General features: G+C 33.1%; 1 protein-coding gene across 5 annotated transcripts in view; it reads right to left on the bottom strand.

The window, feature by feature from the left end:
• EPHA7 (EPH receptor A7) overlaps nucleotides 1-16,925 on the bottom strand; it is a 210,512-nt gene that overhangs the window by 21,805 nt on the left and 171,782 nt on the right. The window contains exons 6-12 of one of the 5 annotated variants that reach the window (XM_070796062.1): nucleotides 16,496-16,620; nucleotides 13,691-13,874; nucleotides 8,223-8,331; nucleotides 7,566-7,621; nucleotides 3,102-3,227; nucleotides 2,076-2,261; nucleotides 1,423-1,484 (exon numbers count right to left, since the gene is read on the bottom strand). In XM_070796062.1, coding sequence (XP_070652163.1) covers nucleotides 1,423-1,484; nucleotides 2,076-2,261; nucleotides 3,102-3,227; nucleotides 7,566-7,621; nucleotides 8,223-8,331; nucleotides 13,691-13,874; nucleotides 16,496-16,620 — 848 coding nt within the window. Of the gene's footprint in view, nucleotides 1-1,422; nucleotides 1,485-2,075; nucleotides 2,262-3,101; nucleotides 3,228-3,703; nucleotides 4,549-7,565; nucleotides 7,622-8,222; nucleotides 8,332-13,690; nucleotides 13,875-16,495; nucleotides 16,621-16,925 lie in introns of those variants that run through there. The other 4 variants (XM_070796063.1, XM_070796064.1, XM_070796065.1 and 1 more) reach the window with 4 other exon arrangements.

The raw sequence follows: 16,925 nt of genomic DNA, 5'->3' as shown, positions 1-16,925 counted from the left end.
CTATACAGTCTATGGAATTCTCCAGGCCACGATACCGGAGTGGGTAGCCTTTCCCTTCTCCAGAGGATCTTCCGAACCCAAGGATTGAATCCAGGTCTCCCACATTGCAGGCAGATTCTTTACCAGCTGAGCCACAAGTGAAGCCCAAGAATACTGGAGTGGGTAGCCTATCTCTTCTTCAGCAGAAACCCAGGAATCGAACCAGGGTCTCCTGCATTGCAGACAGATTCTTTACCAACTGGGCTGTCAGGGAAGCCCCAAAATAAAAGCACAGATCATCAGGAAGTTAGGGAATGAAATATTAAAAAAATAGCCCTGACAGCTAAGCATTTTACCCACTTGCTAAAAATTTACATAAATAGTCTAAACATATATAAAAAGGATGAAGACATATATATTAGATTTTTTTATCCAAATGGTAAAAAAAAGGAAGGGTGAAAAAATCTTTGAGTAAAAATGGAGAGAAATTAAGAGGTAGAAAGGGATTGTACCAGCTGACTGTTTTCATCTTCTACTTTTCATTGTGCTGTAGGTAGGAATATTACTTGCAACAAAGATTCCCTGAGGTAGATGTGCTAATAAATGGGATTGAGAACTCTTTGCAACCAACTGGCCACCATATATTTCTAACTTATTTTTAACCCACAGATTTCTCCAGTTGAATTCCAAATACGATGCAAGCTGACAGCGGTTTGTATAGATGAATTTGCTAAGTGATGCTTTCTTCTAGAAAGTTGACAGCTATGCATATTAACAAGACACAGCACATCAAAATCCCCTTAATGCTTATTAATCTGGATTGAATGTTCCATTCTAGATCATGTATGATCTCTGCATGTTCTCTTCCTCTTACTATTTTCTCTTCGCCCTTTGAAAAAAGGTTAACACCTCTTCATGTTCTTAGATGAAAAGTCTGAACATAAAAATATGTATGTTTTACATTCAGAACTTATTATTTATTAAAAATAACATACTTTAAAATGTCAATAATTCTTTATTTTAAGCTTGATGTTCATATAACACTATTAGTAGAAATGGTTCCATAGAGTAGAGTCCTACCAACATTGAATGGTTATCTCACTTTTTCTCTGTATTACCTCTGTATTTCATTTATAATTGTAAATTTGAAAAAGTAAAATGCTACTCTGCAGCAAGTATTCCAATTACAGGGCTTCCAGTATCCTCAGTATTTGTGGTAATATATCAATGGAAACTATTTTTAAATGACATTATATCGCTTAAATGCTCAAAAAATCTTCCTCAATCCAGTCTTAAGACTTTTTAAAGCTGTTTTTCAAAGACAATTTTGTGACCTGTTCAAGTTTCTACTGTTCACATTTTATACTGCAAAGAAAAGTTCAGAAAATTACATTGGTAACAGGTATAGTATATTTAGAATGGGAGAATAATTTTGTTACCTACCCTGAGAAATGCATCTAGGGCTCCATTTTCCATGAATTCTATTACAATCATGACTGGCTTCCCTAAAATTAAAAAAAAAAAATATATATATATATATCTATATATAATTTTAAAAAAAAGTTGTAATGTAAACTTCCGATTTATTCTGTTTCTCACCCCAGATAAAATATCTAGTGCTCTTTTGAAAGACTGACTGGGTGAGTGGTGAGTATTTCTAACATTTCTAGTGCTGCTGCCAAACACAGAATCATTAATTGTCTGTTTGGAACATAGTCATGATTGATAAAATTAAACAATAAAAGTCAATGTGTTCTTCTGACTCCTGTTTTGTGAACAAAACTCAGAGAAAATGACACTTTACAGAAAATGGAAAGACTAAACTGTACTACATTTATGACTTTTGAAGATAAATGAAAATATCTGTCACTCCATCTATCTATCAAATTTATTCTTTAATTCTCAACCCTCATTCATTTATCCACTTTTTGTCTGAGATGGTAGCACAAAAGAAAATTATTTTAGTCAGTTACACATCCAAAGAAAAACTCATGAAAAATATGCAGTGTATTTACAATTTGATTTTTTAGTATCTGTGAAATAACACTGATTTCTGACAGTCCATTTGCTAAATGAAATATACTGTCAATATGTACCTCTTGTAACAACCCCTTCCAAATGGACAACATTTGGGTGGTCAAATTGCCCCATGATGCTGGCTTCACATAAAAAGTCTCTCCTTTGCTTTTCCGTGTAACCAACTTTCAGGGTTTTTATGGCTACTGCAACATCTCTTTTCCCTGGGAGTTTCAAACGACCACTGCAGACTTCTCCAAATTCTCCTAAAGTAACAGAACAGGCAGGTGTATTTTAATTACAGAAATATCTCCTCTCTCAGAGTAACTGCATTAAATTCTTTAAAAGCACTTTTAAACTTTTTTAAACTGTTACACAAACTACTATTTTTTTAACTGGCTTAACAAAAACTCTTTCAGAAACACCATTTAGGTTTGAAATACACTGCAAAATGTACACTGTTTACTGGAGTATAAGGGCACATTAGCAAATTATACATATTGCTATTGTTTTCATGACTTGAAACACCAATACTTCTGAAAGATTTAAAAATCTGGAATTCATATGTACCTAAGTTTGCTAGATGTAAAGGATTTCATCCAAAAATGTACAATTACTGTGAAGATACATTGTACACATAGAAAATAATTTTCCTTTTAAATAATTAATACATATTAATTTTCTACATGAAATTAAACAGTACGACAGCTACAAATATAACAAAAAATAATAAAAATGAACACAGCAGGAAGATGATAAATCAAGTCAGTGGATGTATATTCCAGCAATATTCACAACATTCTAATTATTTTAAATATAAATTCATTTATTGGATGGGCCAGAACTATTATGAAATAGCTTACAATAGAACAATATCTTAAAAATCTGACAAGAGACAAAAGATACACAATTCTCTGCACCACATGCTTCTTTTTCACTTTTTTTTGTAAGATTTCATAAACAAGTACAGGCTCATTGCTTCCAACATTTCAGGTAAATGCAAAGGTTCTATACTTGAGGTATAATTATTTGCCTGTCATTATGATGTATGACTTTCGATCTTGGCTAAATGGAACAGCTGAACAAGGAAGCTACAACAGCCTTACCTGCACCAATCACACGCTCAATTTTAATACAGGAGGCATCTAGCTCCTTGGCGAATTGATGGACAGCTCTATTTGGGTCCTCATAGGTTTCAGGGTCAATGTAGGTTTTGGTGCCTGGAAATTTAACTGTAATGATGTAAGAAAGCATGACTGTGATGAAGCAAAGCACTTATTGTGCAGTCAGCCCAGGAATTTCATTATGCAGAGTGCTCCTTGGAACAGTGAACTTGCTTCCACATCACCTGATTCACAGCAGTTTTAACAGACTACTTCAGTCTGCAGGCGTATAGGTATTATCTGCAAGCTTCTACAGGTAACATAGGATCCAGTTCATAGGTGACTAACTGAATTGCTTTTCCAGTAAATCAACAAAAGACAGCACCAAAATTCTCTGACATGACTCTTATCAGACTGGAGATTTAATTAAATTCATTGCTATCATGGCATAGTTCAAGCCATATTGAGGTTTGTAATGGACTTGGAAACACATTTGTAAATCTATCAGTCAGTCAATCAATCAAATTAATACACTGGGAAAAGAAGACATTTCATTTACAGGTAGCCTACTACACTGACAGTAATATTAAAAACATTTAGACATCTTACTTATTCTTTTGATTTATTTTTTTAAAGACCAACCACCGTTGACATATACATAAAATTAATACAAGCTGTGAGGGACTGCTATCACAAAACCAGAGAGAAATCTACTAAAGACACAGTTTCTTCTTCACCTTGAAGGGCAATAGAAGCCAAATGTACAAAGTGCAGAATAAAGTTAGAAAATTTACAATATTCCTGGGATCTGCTAACCATGTATGACAGCAATTTGAAAGAGGAATGGTTTATATGAACTTTCAATTATAAGGCTCTGGAAGTTCTTAACTGCTATGAGGAGGTAGCCAATACACCTCAGAAAAGGTAGTCAAGATTCAAACAACATAGAATCATCTTAAAAGTTAAAATTGTCTTAAAACGCACCCAGAAGCATGCAGGTAACAGATAATGCTATGTCAACTTTAAATCAATTACAATAATGTATTCCAAATCTAATCATTTGGTTAAAGACAAAGATAAGATAGATAGGCATATATTTGGTTATATTAATGCAATGAAAATAATTACACTATATCCTCAAAAAAAACTTTATTGTTTTTTAACAAAGCCACTGAACAATCTTTTCATTAAATCTTACTATTTGGAGAACAATATATTTCTTTATGTATTACACTGTAGCCTAACTGTGCTTATGTCATCACATCAACTTGAAATTATATTTTTAAAATAAACACATAACAAACAAAAAGAAGCAGAATGTATAAAGGAAAAATGGGATTTAAAAATCTTGATTTATTCTGTTGTAGTTGATTGTTTATCCAAAATTGATTGTCTTAAACAATTACTGTTGCAGTTTATAAAACTGACAGATGCTCATTTGTTACTAAAGCTGAACATGAGAAAAAAAACACAAGAAGAAAAGAGAGAGGGGATAGAAAGAGAAAAGAGAGAAAAAGGAGTACAGGGAAGAGAGGGGGAAGAGAAAAAGAGAGAAGGGAAGAAAACAATAGGTTAACCTCCTAGATTGGCAGGCAGATGGAGAATGAGCCATCTTCTCCTTTTTATTTTTTCTTTCATTTTTTTTTTTTTTTGGTTTGATTTTGCGATAAGGGAGCTAGATTGGAGGTAACCTTCTGCATCTCAAACGGGTCTCTGATGGTTCTTTATTCAAGATGTCACAAAACATTTTGACAGGCCAGAGCAATTTTGGCATAAAAACATGAAATACTGCCCAGCTTGGATTCGAAGACATTGTTAGAAGAAATGGTAGGAGGAAACAAAACGTAAATTGGAATTGGTTCACTAAACTCCTCCATTGTGTTTATATCTTTAAATGTAGCACTTGGGGCCATGGAGAGTGGAGGGCACCTGGTACAAATGACTGGACATTCTATTAAATTCAGTGCTCTAAAAGCTAGTTAAACGGTTGCTTTCAAGTTTCTGTAAAAATTCAATCCGGTGGCTTAGCACCTAAGAAAATTGTCTGTATACTAAAGGAATAAAAGGACACCAACTTGTAAATAGCTGGTGACCACAGTGTTGTACTTTATGTACTATAAATACAGTCATAAAATCAAATAAAATGCCTGGTTCTCATCAAATGACAAGAAAAGATATCCTTGTAAAAAGGGTGATTCAAAAATATCAAGGATTTACCAAGATAGGATATCTTAAGTGTATTTCTTTCATTATTCGTTTAAAAATGGATGTTTTAAAATAAGAACAATTTTGACACAGTTTCTGAATATTTTGGTTTGTTGCTTATCTTGATTTAAGAGTGTGAGCTTTTTGTGTTGTAATATCTCATTTACATCTCTCATGAATGTTAAATATCTTAAAACCACCACTGATATTTTGCTCTAGAGATGAAAACTTTATATACACAACAAGTTCCAGTTTATCTTTTCTATGTTAGCAGGTAAAACATGCAGCTTTATTTTTTCTAATTACAAACTGGATGTCAAATGTGAAAAAAGGGAATGACATCAAAATATTAAAAGTGAATGATGACAGTTAGGCAGAAAGCTATACAACATGTCTCAGGTAAGCCATGTTTTAATTTACCTTCAGCATTAACTTGCAAGCTAAAAGCAAATTAACTAAGAGGCAGCGTTTGATCATTTGGGGATGTCTTGGATATCTTCAATAAGCAAAGAAAAGTGACATACTGATTAAGGTATTATTAAATGATTCTTCCATCAAATTATTCACATATGGGTAGAATCTGGGATTCCAGGAACTATAGTCTTATGTTACTCTCTTCTATATATGTTTACTGTCATCTATATACAAACTTGACACAAAAATTAAGGCATTCAAGTTTTGATCCTCTCCTTCCTGTCTGGGGAAGTGTTAAAAGTATTCTCTCATGTCATGAAAGAGAAAAAAATATAACTTTCACTTTTTCTGCATATCCTCTAGCTATAAACAACCTATGGTACTCTCATCACTGGGACTTGTCACAAAATCACTGCCAGTTAGCAAGAGGAAGCACCAGCATTAGGAGTATGTCAATAATCCCAGGAGAGGAGTCATAGAATCATGTGTGTTCAGCAATAATCAGGGGCAGATTTAAGTTTAGTGAGGCTTAAACCTTCTGCAATTTGGGATATTCTCTTTAAGGAAAAAGATTCTACACCCTAACTTGTTAGGACCCTTCCAGGGCCTTGAAAGGAGTCTGCGAAAACCAGGGGCCCTGAAACTTAATCATCATGATAAAGCCCCCTCTGGTCATAACTTTTACTATAATTTCTAGAGTCCTAATACCCTCCCTGCCTTCAGTGGTTCAAATTCTACAATTTCATCATTGATTTGAATATGTATTATATAAAGACACTTCTCTTTTGAAAACTAAAGTCAAGGGAACTGTTGGTTCAACAATTAATAACATGCTGAAGAAACTTAGGGATGATAATAATGGTGTTTACATTGTGTTTTTTCAACCACACACTTCCTTGATTGATGCTACATCTTCCCATGACTTAAGAATCGGGACATGACAATATCTTCTTAGATACTGACACAAGAATTTGATGAGTAACACAAAAATAGATGTCATTCTTATGCCATTTATAGAAAATTTATCTACCTATGAGAAATTTTAGTAAAGAGTATGGTTACTAAGAAAAATTATACATAAAATTACTTTCAATGTTTTCAAGGATTAAAAATAGGAATACTGGATTTGGATAAGAGCATCATCCATTGGATTTTACTTTGGGTGCAAAAAGTCAACATTTACTCTCAAAGCTCTCAGGGTTTCACTTGCCATCCATGTGCAACAACAATAAGATTAATGCAGTTGAACATCTATTTTTTTTGGTTCCCTGAGCTATGTTCTGATATAATTTCTAAAATGAACTTTAAGAATCAGGTAGCTCAAATCCACAGGAAAACATCAGAGTACTGAATCCTATTATTACACTATTTGTGTCTCAAAATATCTACCTGTGATGGCCAGTTTATAGTAGATGGACAGAGAGAGGCTCCTTAGTCTAGTTTTTCATTACAGCATCACTCACTGGGTAGAAAAAAGGGCCTGTCCTTCTAACTTGAAATGAATTCCTGAGCTAGAACATGGGCGCATGCAACATTTAATGAATATTATTAGCATGATATGAAACACTTGGGCAAAGATTGCAAAAGGAACAATTGTGACATAAAAGCTGCTGAATATCCTTTCAGTTATATTAAAATTTCTTATGAGAGATTACATTTCTGAATATATTTTTAAAGAATTCACATAATGTTTTCATTCTACATATTTGTTCAAATGCTTTAAAGCAACATTTTGAGCTCATGGTATATTTTCAAGCCTGATGCATCAGGAATTTATTCATGCCAATACTGACAATCAGATTTCTGTATTAACTGGGGTAAATAAATAAAGAAAAGCCAAACACTTACAATGAAAGTAAAGCTCTTCATCCCCTTCTTGGTCAGCTTTGCTATAACCACAGTGCCTGGAAAAAAATAAAATTTTGATGATCTCAATCAATAATCTAGTTTTGTGTATTTAAAATTCAGTATGATATATCTTAATTACTTAAGAACTTGCTAGTTAGAGCTATGAACAAAATACATAAACTTTATGTCCATAGTTCTGAACTCAATAATAATATAGCAATTCACATGATTTGAAAAATGCAAAGAATATAAAGTGTGAGACAGTGTGGAAGGGACCTATTTAACAGATTTATATTTACCAATGAGTGAATATTTGTTTATATTTTTTCCTGAAAAACAGCAACAACAGATTTTAAATGGCTTCCAGAAACCATTAACTAAAAAAGTAAATCTTTCCCCAGGTATCTCCTACATTTATTATAAAAATCGAACTCTAAAAAATAACTAATAAAGAGTCACCCAATAGAAATGACACTACTCATTCCTCTTCTAACCTTGGGAGAATGAAAATTTATTGACCTTTAGTGTTTCATATGAGACAAAGAATAACTGCATTTACTAGTTAACATTCTAAACTAAACAATAAGTAATAGGCTGACATAATTCTGAAAAATCAATACATTTTATGTTAGAGATTAGAACGAATTTGTGTTCTACCTTCTTCCAATGATGAAGCCAAAGACCATGAACACCAAAATGATAGTCCCGGCCACTGCAACCACAGCAATTATAATAACAGGATTCTGTTCACTTGAGACTGCCGTAGCTGTAAACAAACAAAAAAGAAGGCTCAATAAAATACTCAATACTATTCAACTTGAAAGATTAGGCAAAATCTTATAAGCAAGATATCTATGCTATTAAATTCACCTTTAACTTAAATAAATGTATTCTATTGTAACAAATTTAAATAAATCTTTATTTTTTACATTTTAAGTAAGTGGTAAGAACAATACTTTCATCTATTTTATATTCTTCAGCTAGGAAAGATCCCTGCAAAATGCCTTGTTGAATGGCAATCCCCTGCTTAATTGTTGGAAACTTAGTTATGATCCAAGAAATAAAGATTTTTCATTTACAATTGCTAGTAAATCCCCATTTTTCCCCTCAGTAAGGTACATGATCCCACTGTGTCTGTTTCCTGGTGTGTGAAAAAAACAAACAAACAAACCCAAATAACATACTCTCAGCATTTTTCAAAGTACCTTAAATGATTTATCTCTCACATCATCAATACAGAATAAGAATCATGATGTAATCATAGCAAATCAATATGAATTTATAATTCACCTTAATTCAGGAAAATAAACAGAATTACTTATATTAATTTGACAAAGTATGCAATGCACACATTTGAGAGTTTAAGATTACAGAGCAGCTAGGCTGTTTATGGAAGAGCCAACTTTCTGCAAGTACTGTAAAAAACATTTTAGCATTATCCAATTGTAGACACTTCCTGTACAAGACTAAGTGATTCTTCTATGCTCGTTAAGGCAAACCCGGCTGAATCTTTCTGAGAGTCTCTCTGGGAGCAGTATATGTTTACATGTCCTTTAAAGCAGCCTCTGATTCTTATTCTTCATCAAGTCACATGGCCTTCTCACTTGTATTTTTCCAAATTAGTGAAGTTTTACTTATCTGGCAATTCACAATTGTCATATTTTCCCCAGAATATTCTATTTTCAATACTAGTATAAACCTAATAAAATAACCAAATGGATACAAAACAGTGAAAATGTATATTCCAATAGATGATTCAGTTACAGATTAATATCTAATATAATGAAAACTAATACAGTTTGTTTATTTCTGAAACAATCAACATCTGTAAACTTTAAGGTAGGATGGAAAATACTACTCATTCTTAGTGGTGGCAAGGGACTTGGTCTCCAGAGCAATAAATTAAATGTAGGCAGAATGTGTCTTGCCACAATAGGCAACATAAAGGTGTTTTGTTTTTTTTTTTAATTGGTCTTTCTCTCTCTATCTATGTTTCCCTCCTTTTCACAACTCATCTCTTAATTTTGTATACTTATGCTAACTATAGATAGCTCTTATGTTGAAAAGACAGTAAAAATAGCTCCAGTGAAATAAATTTCTGGAAAGAGATATTATATACACTCCCTAAGTCAGGACCTGCTGATTTGTTCCCTGAGAGAATGAAACAAGGGAAAAGGAAAAAGAAGAAAAAGAAAACAACTTTAAAGCTTTAATTTCTGAATTACAGCCTATTATGATTCAACAGAGAAAAGATGACTTCAAGTAATTTTGTTGGTCTGGTTTGGTTGTTTTTTGTTTTTATCTTTCTTTTAATATATATTTAGAGAGGAAAAAGAATGGAGTAGGTTTGTTCACAAGGAAGGAAAAAATTAAACATGTATGTGTTGAAATTATTTCCATTCAGTTTGTCCCGTGGGTCTAATTCTTTGCTTGTCTTAGACTCCCTTCTGCCCTTAGCTTCAGAAACACAACTCCAATGAGACAACTGAAGTCAGGTGAATGGTGAATTAGAAGTTGTGAATATTTACTTATATGTTTTTATATATAGTTAGGATCACACTTTAATCTTACGGTAGTCACTATTTATGATTCATATTTTCATCTATTTCATGGATAACACATTTAAAAATAATTTATATGTCATAATCACTACACCACAGTTTAAAAATTGTAAAATTGGTAGCAGTGGTTCTGTGTAGAAGGGGATTTTAGGATATATGTAAAATGGAATAATATGTTTAAATTCCCTTTCCAATCAGTGCTCAAGTAACTTCTTTTGGGTGGATCATCTTCCTAGCCCTCCTTCCTAGCACGAGAGTCACTGTTTCCCGACACTATGATAGCAGTGGGCCGTGCACTCTACCAGTGCTTAACTGTATGGCCAGAACTTGTGAGCAAGTCTCTCTCACTAACTGAGCACATCAAATGTGCTTGTGTGTTTCTGTGCATCCCTAATCCCTAGCACAGTAACCTGTGTGCTAAATCAGTAGTTCTTAAAGCATGTCTGGGAAACCTCAGAAGCTTTCCAAGGAATCTGCAAGGTCAACTATTTTCACATAATAAAATGTTATTTGCCTCTTTCACTTACTCTCACATGCTCACAAGTGCACAGTTGAGTTTTCCAGAACTTAGATGACAAGTGATAATGTCATCATTCTGCTGGCTAATGAAATGTGTCTTGTGAATACTTGTGTTTTAAAAATTTCTCAGTTTTAATTTCTAAAATGGTGAATATCAAATAATGTAACCCAAATAATCAAAATCTATTTGGGGATCTTCAATATTTTTTAATAGCTTGTAAGGCTTCCCATGGAGAAGGCGATGGCACCCCACTCCAGTACTCTTGCCTGGAAAATCCCATGGATGGAGAAGCCTGGTAGTCTGTAGTCCATGGGGTCATGAAGAGTCTGGCACGACTGAGCGACTTCCCTTTCACTTTTCACTTTCATGCATTGGAAAAGGAAATGGAAACCCACTCCAGTGTTCTTGCCTGGAGAATCCCAGGGATGGGGGAGCCTGGTGGGCTGCCGTCTATGGGGTCGCACAGAGTCGGACGTGACTGAAGCGACTTAGCAGCAGCAGCAGCAGCAGCAAGGCTTCCCAAGACCAAAACACTTGAGAATGGTTGTATTAAATAATGAAAGCTGACACTCAAAGCCGTCTGTGTGCTAGGCACTTTGTGTACATTAACTTATTCAATCCTCACAATCGCTCTGAGAGTTGGGTATCACTCTCTTAGCAACTTGGGCACAGAGAAATAGCTCATCCAAAGTCCCACAGCCAGACATGGCAGAGCTGAAATGTGAAACCAAGGATATTTCTACTAGCTTCAGCTGATACTGATAACTTGTTTTTTTGATTAATGTGAGGTATTCATTTCTTGCTTACTTGATGAGTATCTTCTATGTGTCAAGCACTATATTAGGCACTTGTAAGACTAAAGTAAATGGGAGATATGGATTGTTCTTTCATCAAACTTTACCTTCCAGTGGAGAGAATATTCTGATGATAAAAATCACCAAATCCTTTCTAATGCAAAATGCATTTTTAGCATTAGTTTCATGTGCTCATTTGGGTTCTACTACTTCATGTCAATCTCTATGATTGTTAGTTATTTCATTTTTAAATAACGAAATAAGATCTATGAATTTCTGCTGCTGCTGCTGCAGAAGTCGCTTCAGTAGTGTCCAACTCTGTGCGACCCCATAGACGGCAGCCTACTAGGCTCCTCCGTCCCTGGGATTCAGTAGGTAATAAATAATAGTTTGGCCCAATATTCTTAATTTACAAAGTCAGGAAAATACACAAACTAATTTTTTAAAGATTTTAAACTCAAGCTTTAACTGATAAAGAATGTTTGGGTAAGTATAACTGACTGATGTTTCTTTAAGTTTGAACTAATCAATAGAATATGAAAAAATCATTTAAATTGTTTAATTATATTAGAAACTACAAAGTAAAATATCAGAAGATCAGTCTAAGTGGAAAACTACTTAGAATACATTTAACAGAAGACCACTCAAATGTTTAAATGTTGATAGAGTAAAAGACTGTAATGTTTTGGAGGCAAGATAATAAAGAATACTAAGTTTATCACACCAAGTTATAAGAAATCTTTTTCAATGGATGACTTTTGTGTTTATAATTCTATATAGCTGATTTACATTTAAAATATATTTCAACATATGTTTTATTATTTGAGGTTGCCAGAGTTACTGCTCAATTTAAAAATATAACAAAATATTTTGAAAAAAAGACTACTGTTAGAAACTTACTAAGCGTGAACTAATGTAAAAGAATACCAATTTATTCTAACTTTTAGAATATCTAGAAAAATATTCTCCCAAAATCAAACTCTTTAATCAAAGTTGCATTGATTTAATTTATTAAAAAAACTTCCTATTAAAAATTGAAAAAAGGAAATAATATACTATTTTAAGCTAATTTTTGTGTAGAATTCCATGAAAAATTAGATTGGCAAGGAGAGAAGGAGGTAACAGCTGGGTGAAACTTGTATGTGAATAACATTGAGAGAAATAAAAAACTTTCAAAATACAGAAACATACCCTGAGGCTTCAACCTAGCTGAAGAACAGCCAGCAGTGGTACTCAAGCTGTTCTAAACTTGTCCTCTTACAGTAAACCGGGACGTGCAGCCTAAGATACATCCGTTTATTTGTGATACACTCTAATTACATGTATTTTTTGTTATGATCCTATGTTGCATTATAAAACACCAAATGGTAAAGGAGACGAGATTTTGGTGACGTTCTATTTTTAAGCTTGAGTGGAATATACAGAGATATTTAATTATTATTCTTAATATTTCATATATTCTTTAAATACATTATTTACTATGCTTGAAATATTTCATAAAACTGAAAAAAACAGATGACAAAAGTAAAAATAAATACAAAGTCTTCCTCCTGAATGGCAAGTTTCGAAATCATTGCTAAAATTGAAGTAGCTTCAATTAACCCTGATTTTTATAAATTATCTTTCTGTGGCCCATCTTGGTATACTTTCTGGCTTCATTTAGGGGTGTCTATGAAGTGGCAGCTTTGCCTGACAACTAGAAGATCATTTGAGGGTCTATGAAGACAGCTTGTGTAAATACACTTTTGAGCAAGCTTTGCTTCTGCTTCTGACTTAATCTTCTCAAAATAAACCCAGTATGTATTAAAGAAATTAGACAAAGTGTATAACATCACAAAATAGCAAGTTTTAAATTATTATTCTGAATAACCTTTACAAAGTATATAGATATATATTTATATGTGCACATACATTCAGGGCCTCCCTGATTAAGCTCACCTGTAAAGAATCTGCCTGCAATGTGGGAGACCTGGGTGCACTCCCTGGGTTGGAAAGATTCCCTGGAGGAGGGCATGGCAACCCACTCCAGTATTCCAGCCTGGGGAATCCCCATGGACAGATGACCCTGGTGGGCTAAAATCCACGGGGTCGCAAAAAGCCCGACACCACGGAGAGATTAAGCACAGTACAGCACATACATTCACCTTTAAATGTAAAAATCACCTTGAACTAAATCATGACACTCAATATTGAAATAAAAATTACACCAGCGTTATAGAGATAAGAATCCAAACCAAAGGTGGTAATTACCTTCAAACATTTTACCTGTGGCTTCCTCTAGTGTAGCAACGTCAAGTCTGGGACTGTAATTTCCATAACCAGCAGCAGTAAAAGCCCGAATCTGGAAAACATACACCGTTCCTGGCTTCAAGTTATTAATGGAGGCTGAAGTGGACTTGGTTTTTAATGTCGAGTAGGTCCGTTCCCTTTGATCCTGGAAACAATATATACAGGGAATATTTAATTGTGATTACAACCAGACAATTTGACAGCCAATTCTTGCAATTTGTTTCAATTTGCTGCATTGTTTTTATAAAGGCTACATTGTACCCTGTGGAATATTGGAACACTGAGCCGTTTCTCAGATAATATAAAATGTAAATGTGACCACGTGCCTTTGTTCTACACATTTCAAAGAGAAATAATTTTGTTAAAACATTTATGATGTTTTGAGTCGTTGCTTTGTTGGTAGAGGGCACATTGGCAAGAACTATTAGTCATAAATATAATCAAATATCCTTTTGACCAAAATATAACTCCATTTGTAAAATCTATGGTTCAGTAGAAATCTTCACTTCATGATACAGTTCTCTTAATATCATTCCTGAATGTTATTCAGCAAGCAAACCATATGTTAAAAATTAACAAAGGTATTAAATCAAGAAATTTAGCTAACCACCACCAGCATAGTGAGACATCAATTGTTTTCATTAAAACCTACACTTCTCACAGAATAAAACCACTTTTGCTAAACAGCATTTAATGGAATATTTGAAGTTATCAATGTAAGACTTAATGTTTTAAATATAAAACAAAGAATTAGATACTTTATGATTCAGCAGTTTTTTAAATATCTTAGTTTCTCCATTTTTCAGATATGAAAACTGAGACTTGCAGACTTTAAAAATGTGTTTATCATGTTATATATGATAAGTAAGAATAATATAAAAATTCAAAGAATATAAAAACTCCATAAAACAATATTTAAATGAATAAACATTTAAAAGTTGATATGATTCTAATGTGCTCTTTATAAAAAAAGTTATAAAAACTACTCGGCAAAATATACGATTCTAGATAGGTTCTTACTTGTTCAATAATAAAACCTGCCCTCAACTGTGCCTGGTAATAAAAATATTCAGTGAAATTTAAAAATGTCAAACTGGTTGTTTGAATTATAATATTTGCAAAACTGTAAATAAATGTATACGTAAACTGGACTTAGTAAAGCTGATTTATACTGTCTGCATTATAATCATTTATAAAAGAGTTATATATATAAATATATACAATATATAAAAATATTATAAATATATATTTATCTAAAATAAAAGAATGAGGAAAAACTGATATTAGATGACATAATTTTACATATATATATATCTCACAAGCTTACATATATTATAAAGCAATAGTATTACTTGTAATATTATTTTGTAATTTGCAAATTCAGTAAACAGATATTCTGTTTCTACCATGTAAAAAAGTAACTAATCAAATTTATTCCAGATTTGTAAAATATTGTGTTGCACTATAAGAAACTTTACTCTCACTTACCACCTAATATATTTTTAAAACACATTTCATTGTTTTTGAAATCTGATGAAATTTCAGAAGAAACTGTAACTGTCAGAGCTCACTGGAAAACAGACATAACAAAACCAAAACTAAAATCAAGGATCCCCTTAGAAATACATTTGATGGGATAAGAAGTATATCCTCTAGTACAAAAATGAAGTATTTAAAATGTAACTTTGGCCATGGAAGTTATGTATTCATAAAGTAAATAATAAGTAAAAATATAACAAACTTAAAAACTTTGTTTTTCCATTAAAGTGAAAAACAAGTATCCATTGCCAAGGGTTAGCACTGTATGCATTTAAGTGATTTAATCAAGTCAATTCAGTCCCCAAATATTTACAGAGCTTCATGTTTCTATTGTGAAATTCTATCTAAATGGTTAAAATGGTTATGTATATTAGAGCACTTTAGCTAATTAAGTCAATAATAATAATAATAATAACACATTATTACTATTAGTAATTACTACTAGTAATAATAATAGTTCCATGTTTCAAACCTTGAATCAGGTTTTCTGTGAGACGGAGAGTAGAATATTTGTGAACAGGGGTGTGTCAGTCTTTCTGTCTTTCTCTAGATGGGTCAGAAGTAAATAAACTCAAACATGGAGTTACATTACTATTTACTAAAATTTAGCCATTACAGGCGACTGAGGGAGCAGCACTTGAGTTTTAGCCACACTACTTTTTCATGGAGAGAGGGGTGTAAAGAAATGATAGACATAACTAGCATGATTAGTATAACTTCACGAGGAATTTAACAGAGTGAAATATAATCACCTGACTACATATTTATTACAGAAAATAGTCTTATTTTTTTTCAAATTACTAAATTATTTGAGGGCACCATCATTATCAATGAAACCACATACATAAAATAAGTCATGAAGGGCTCAAATAGATAACCTGAAAGAAACATTTTCAGAAACACATTGGGCTCTGTGGTTTCTGTGGTACTAAACATCCTACATCTAATAATTAGGATATCAAAACTTGAATACCTAAACACACTACTAGTGGAATATTTTCACTGGTGTAACACAAAAACTTAATTCACAGAAACCATCATTATAATAATGAGCCAGAGATTCAGGGAGAGGGTTATTAAAATTGGCTAGCATCAACTATCCATTTTGAAGTAGCTCCAAGCAGTTGGTATTATAATGACTAGCTTTAGTCGACAGTGCAGTAGGATGACATGAGACACAGCGAGCATCATACGAGGTTGTACGTTTCAGAGGTTCTTAGCACTTACTTTCTCGTAATACTTGATTTCATATTCGGTGATGACTCCATTGGGATGTTCGGGTTCCTGCCAGGAAAGCTCCACACTCCGCTGCAGCACTCTCTCCTTCATTACTCCGCTCACTTGCGAGGGAGCTGTTTGGACAAGATGTGTCAATAAACAATGAGAAAATTCACTGGATGCCTCAAATCAAATGTCACAACTGATCAGTCCCATGCTGTGCCAGTTTCATTAAGGTAAAAGAAAGCACCTTTTCATAGCTCTCAATTCAAAAGCTAATGAATATTCAAACAGGACCTTATTACTGTTCATAAACCTTAATAGAAATTTAAATTAAAGTGCAAACAGCAGAAGATAGCATTGTTCAAGTTAGTGAAAATGGAAACGATGGGGTTGAGAATGACAATTAAGCAAATAAATGCTAATTAAGGCTACAAAA

This window comes from Bos indicus, chromosome 9 (assembly GCF_029378745.1).
Source record: "Bos indicus isolate NIAB-ARS_2022 breed Sahiwal x Tharparkar chromosome 9, NIAB-ARS_B.indTharparkar_mat_pri_1.0, whole genome shotgun sequence".
Taxonomy (NCBI): Eukaryota; Metazoa; Chordata; class Mammalia; order Artiodactyla; family Bovidae; genus Bos; species Bos indicus.
The sequence above is the reverse complement of the archived record's forward strand: the minus strand, read 5'-3'. Positions and strand labels throughout refer to the sequence as shown.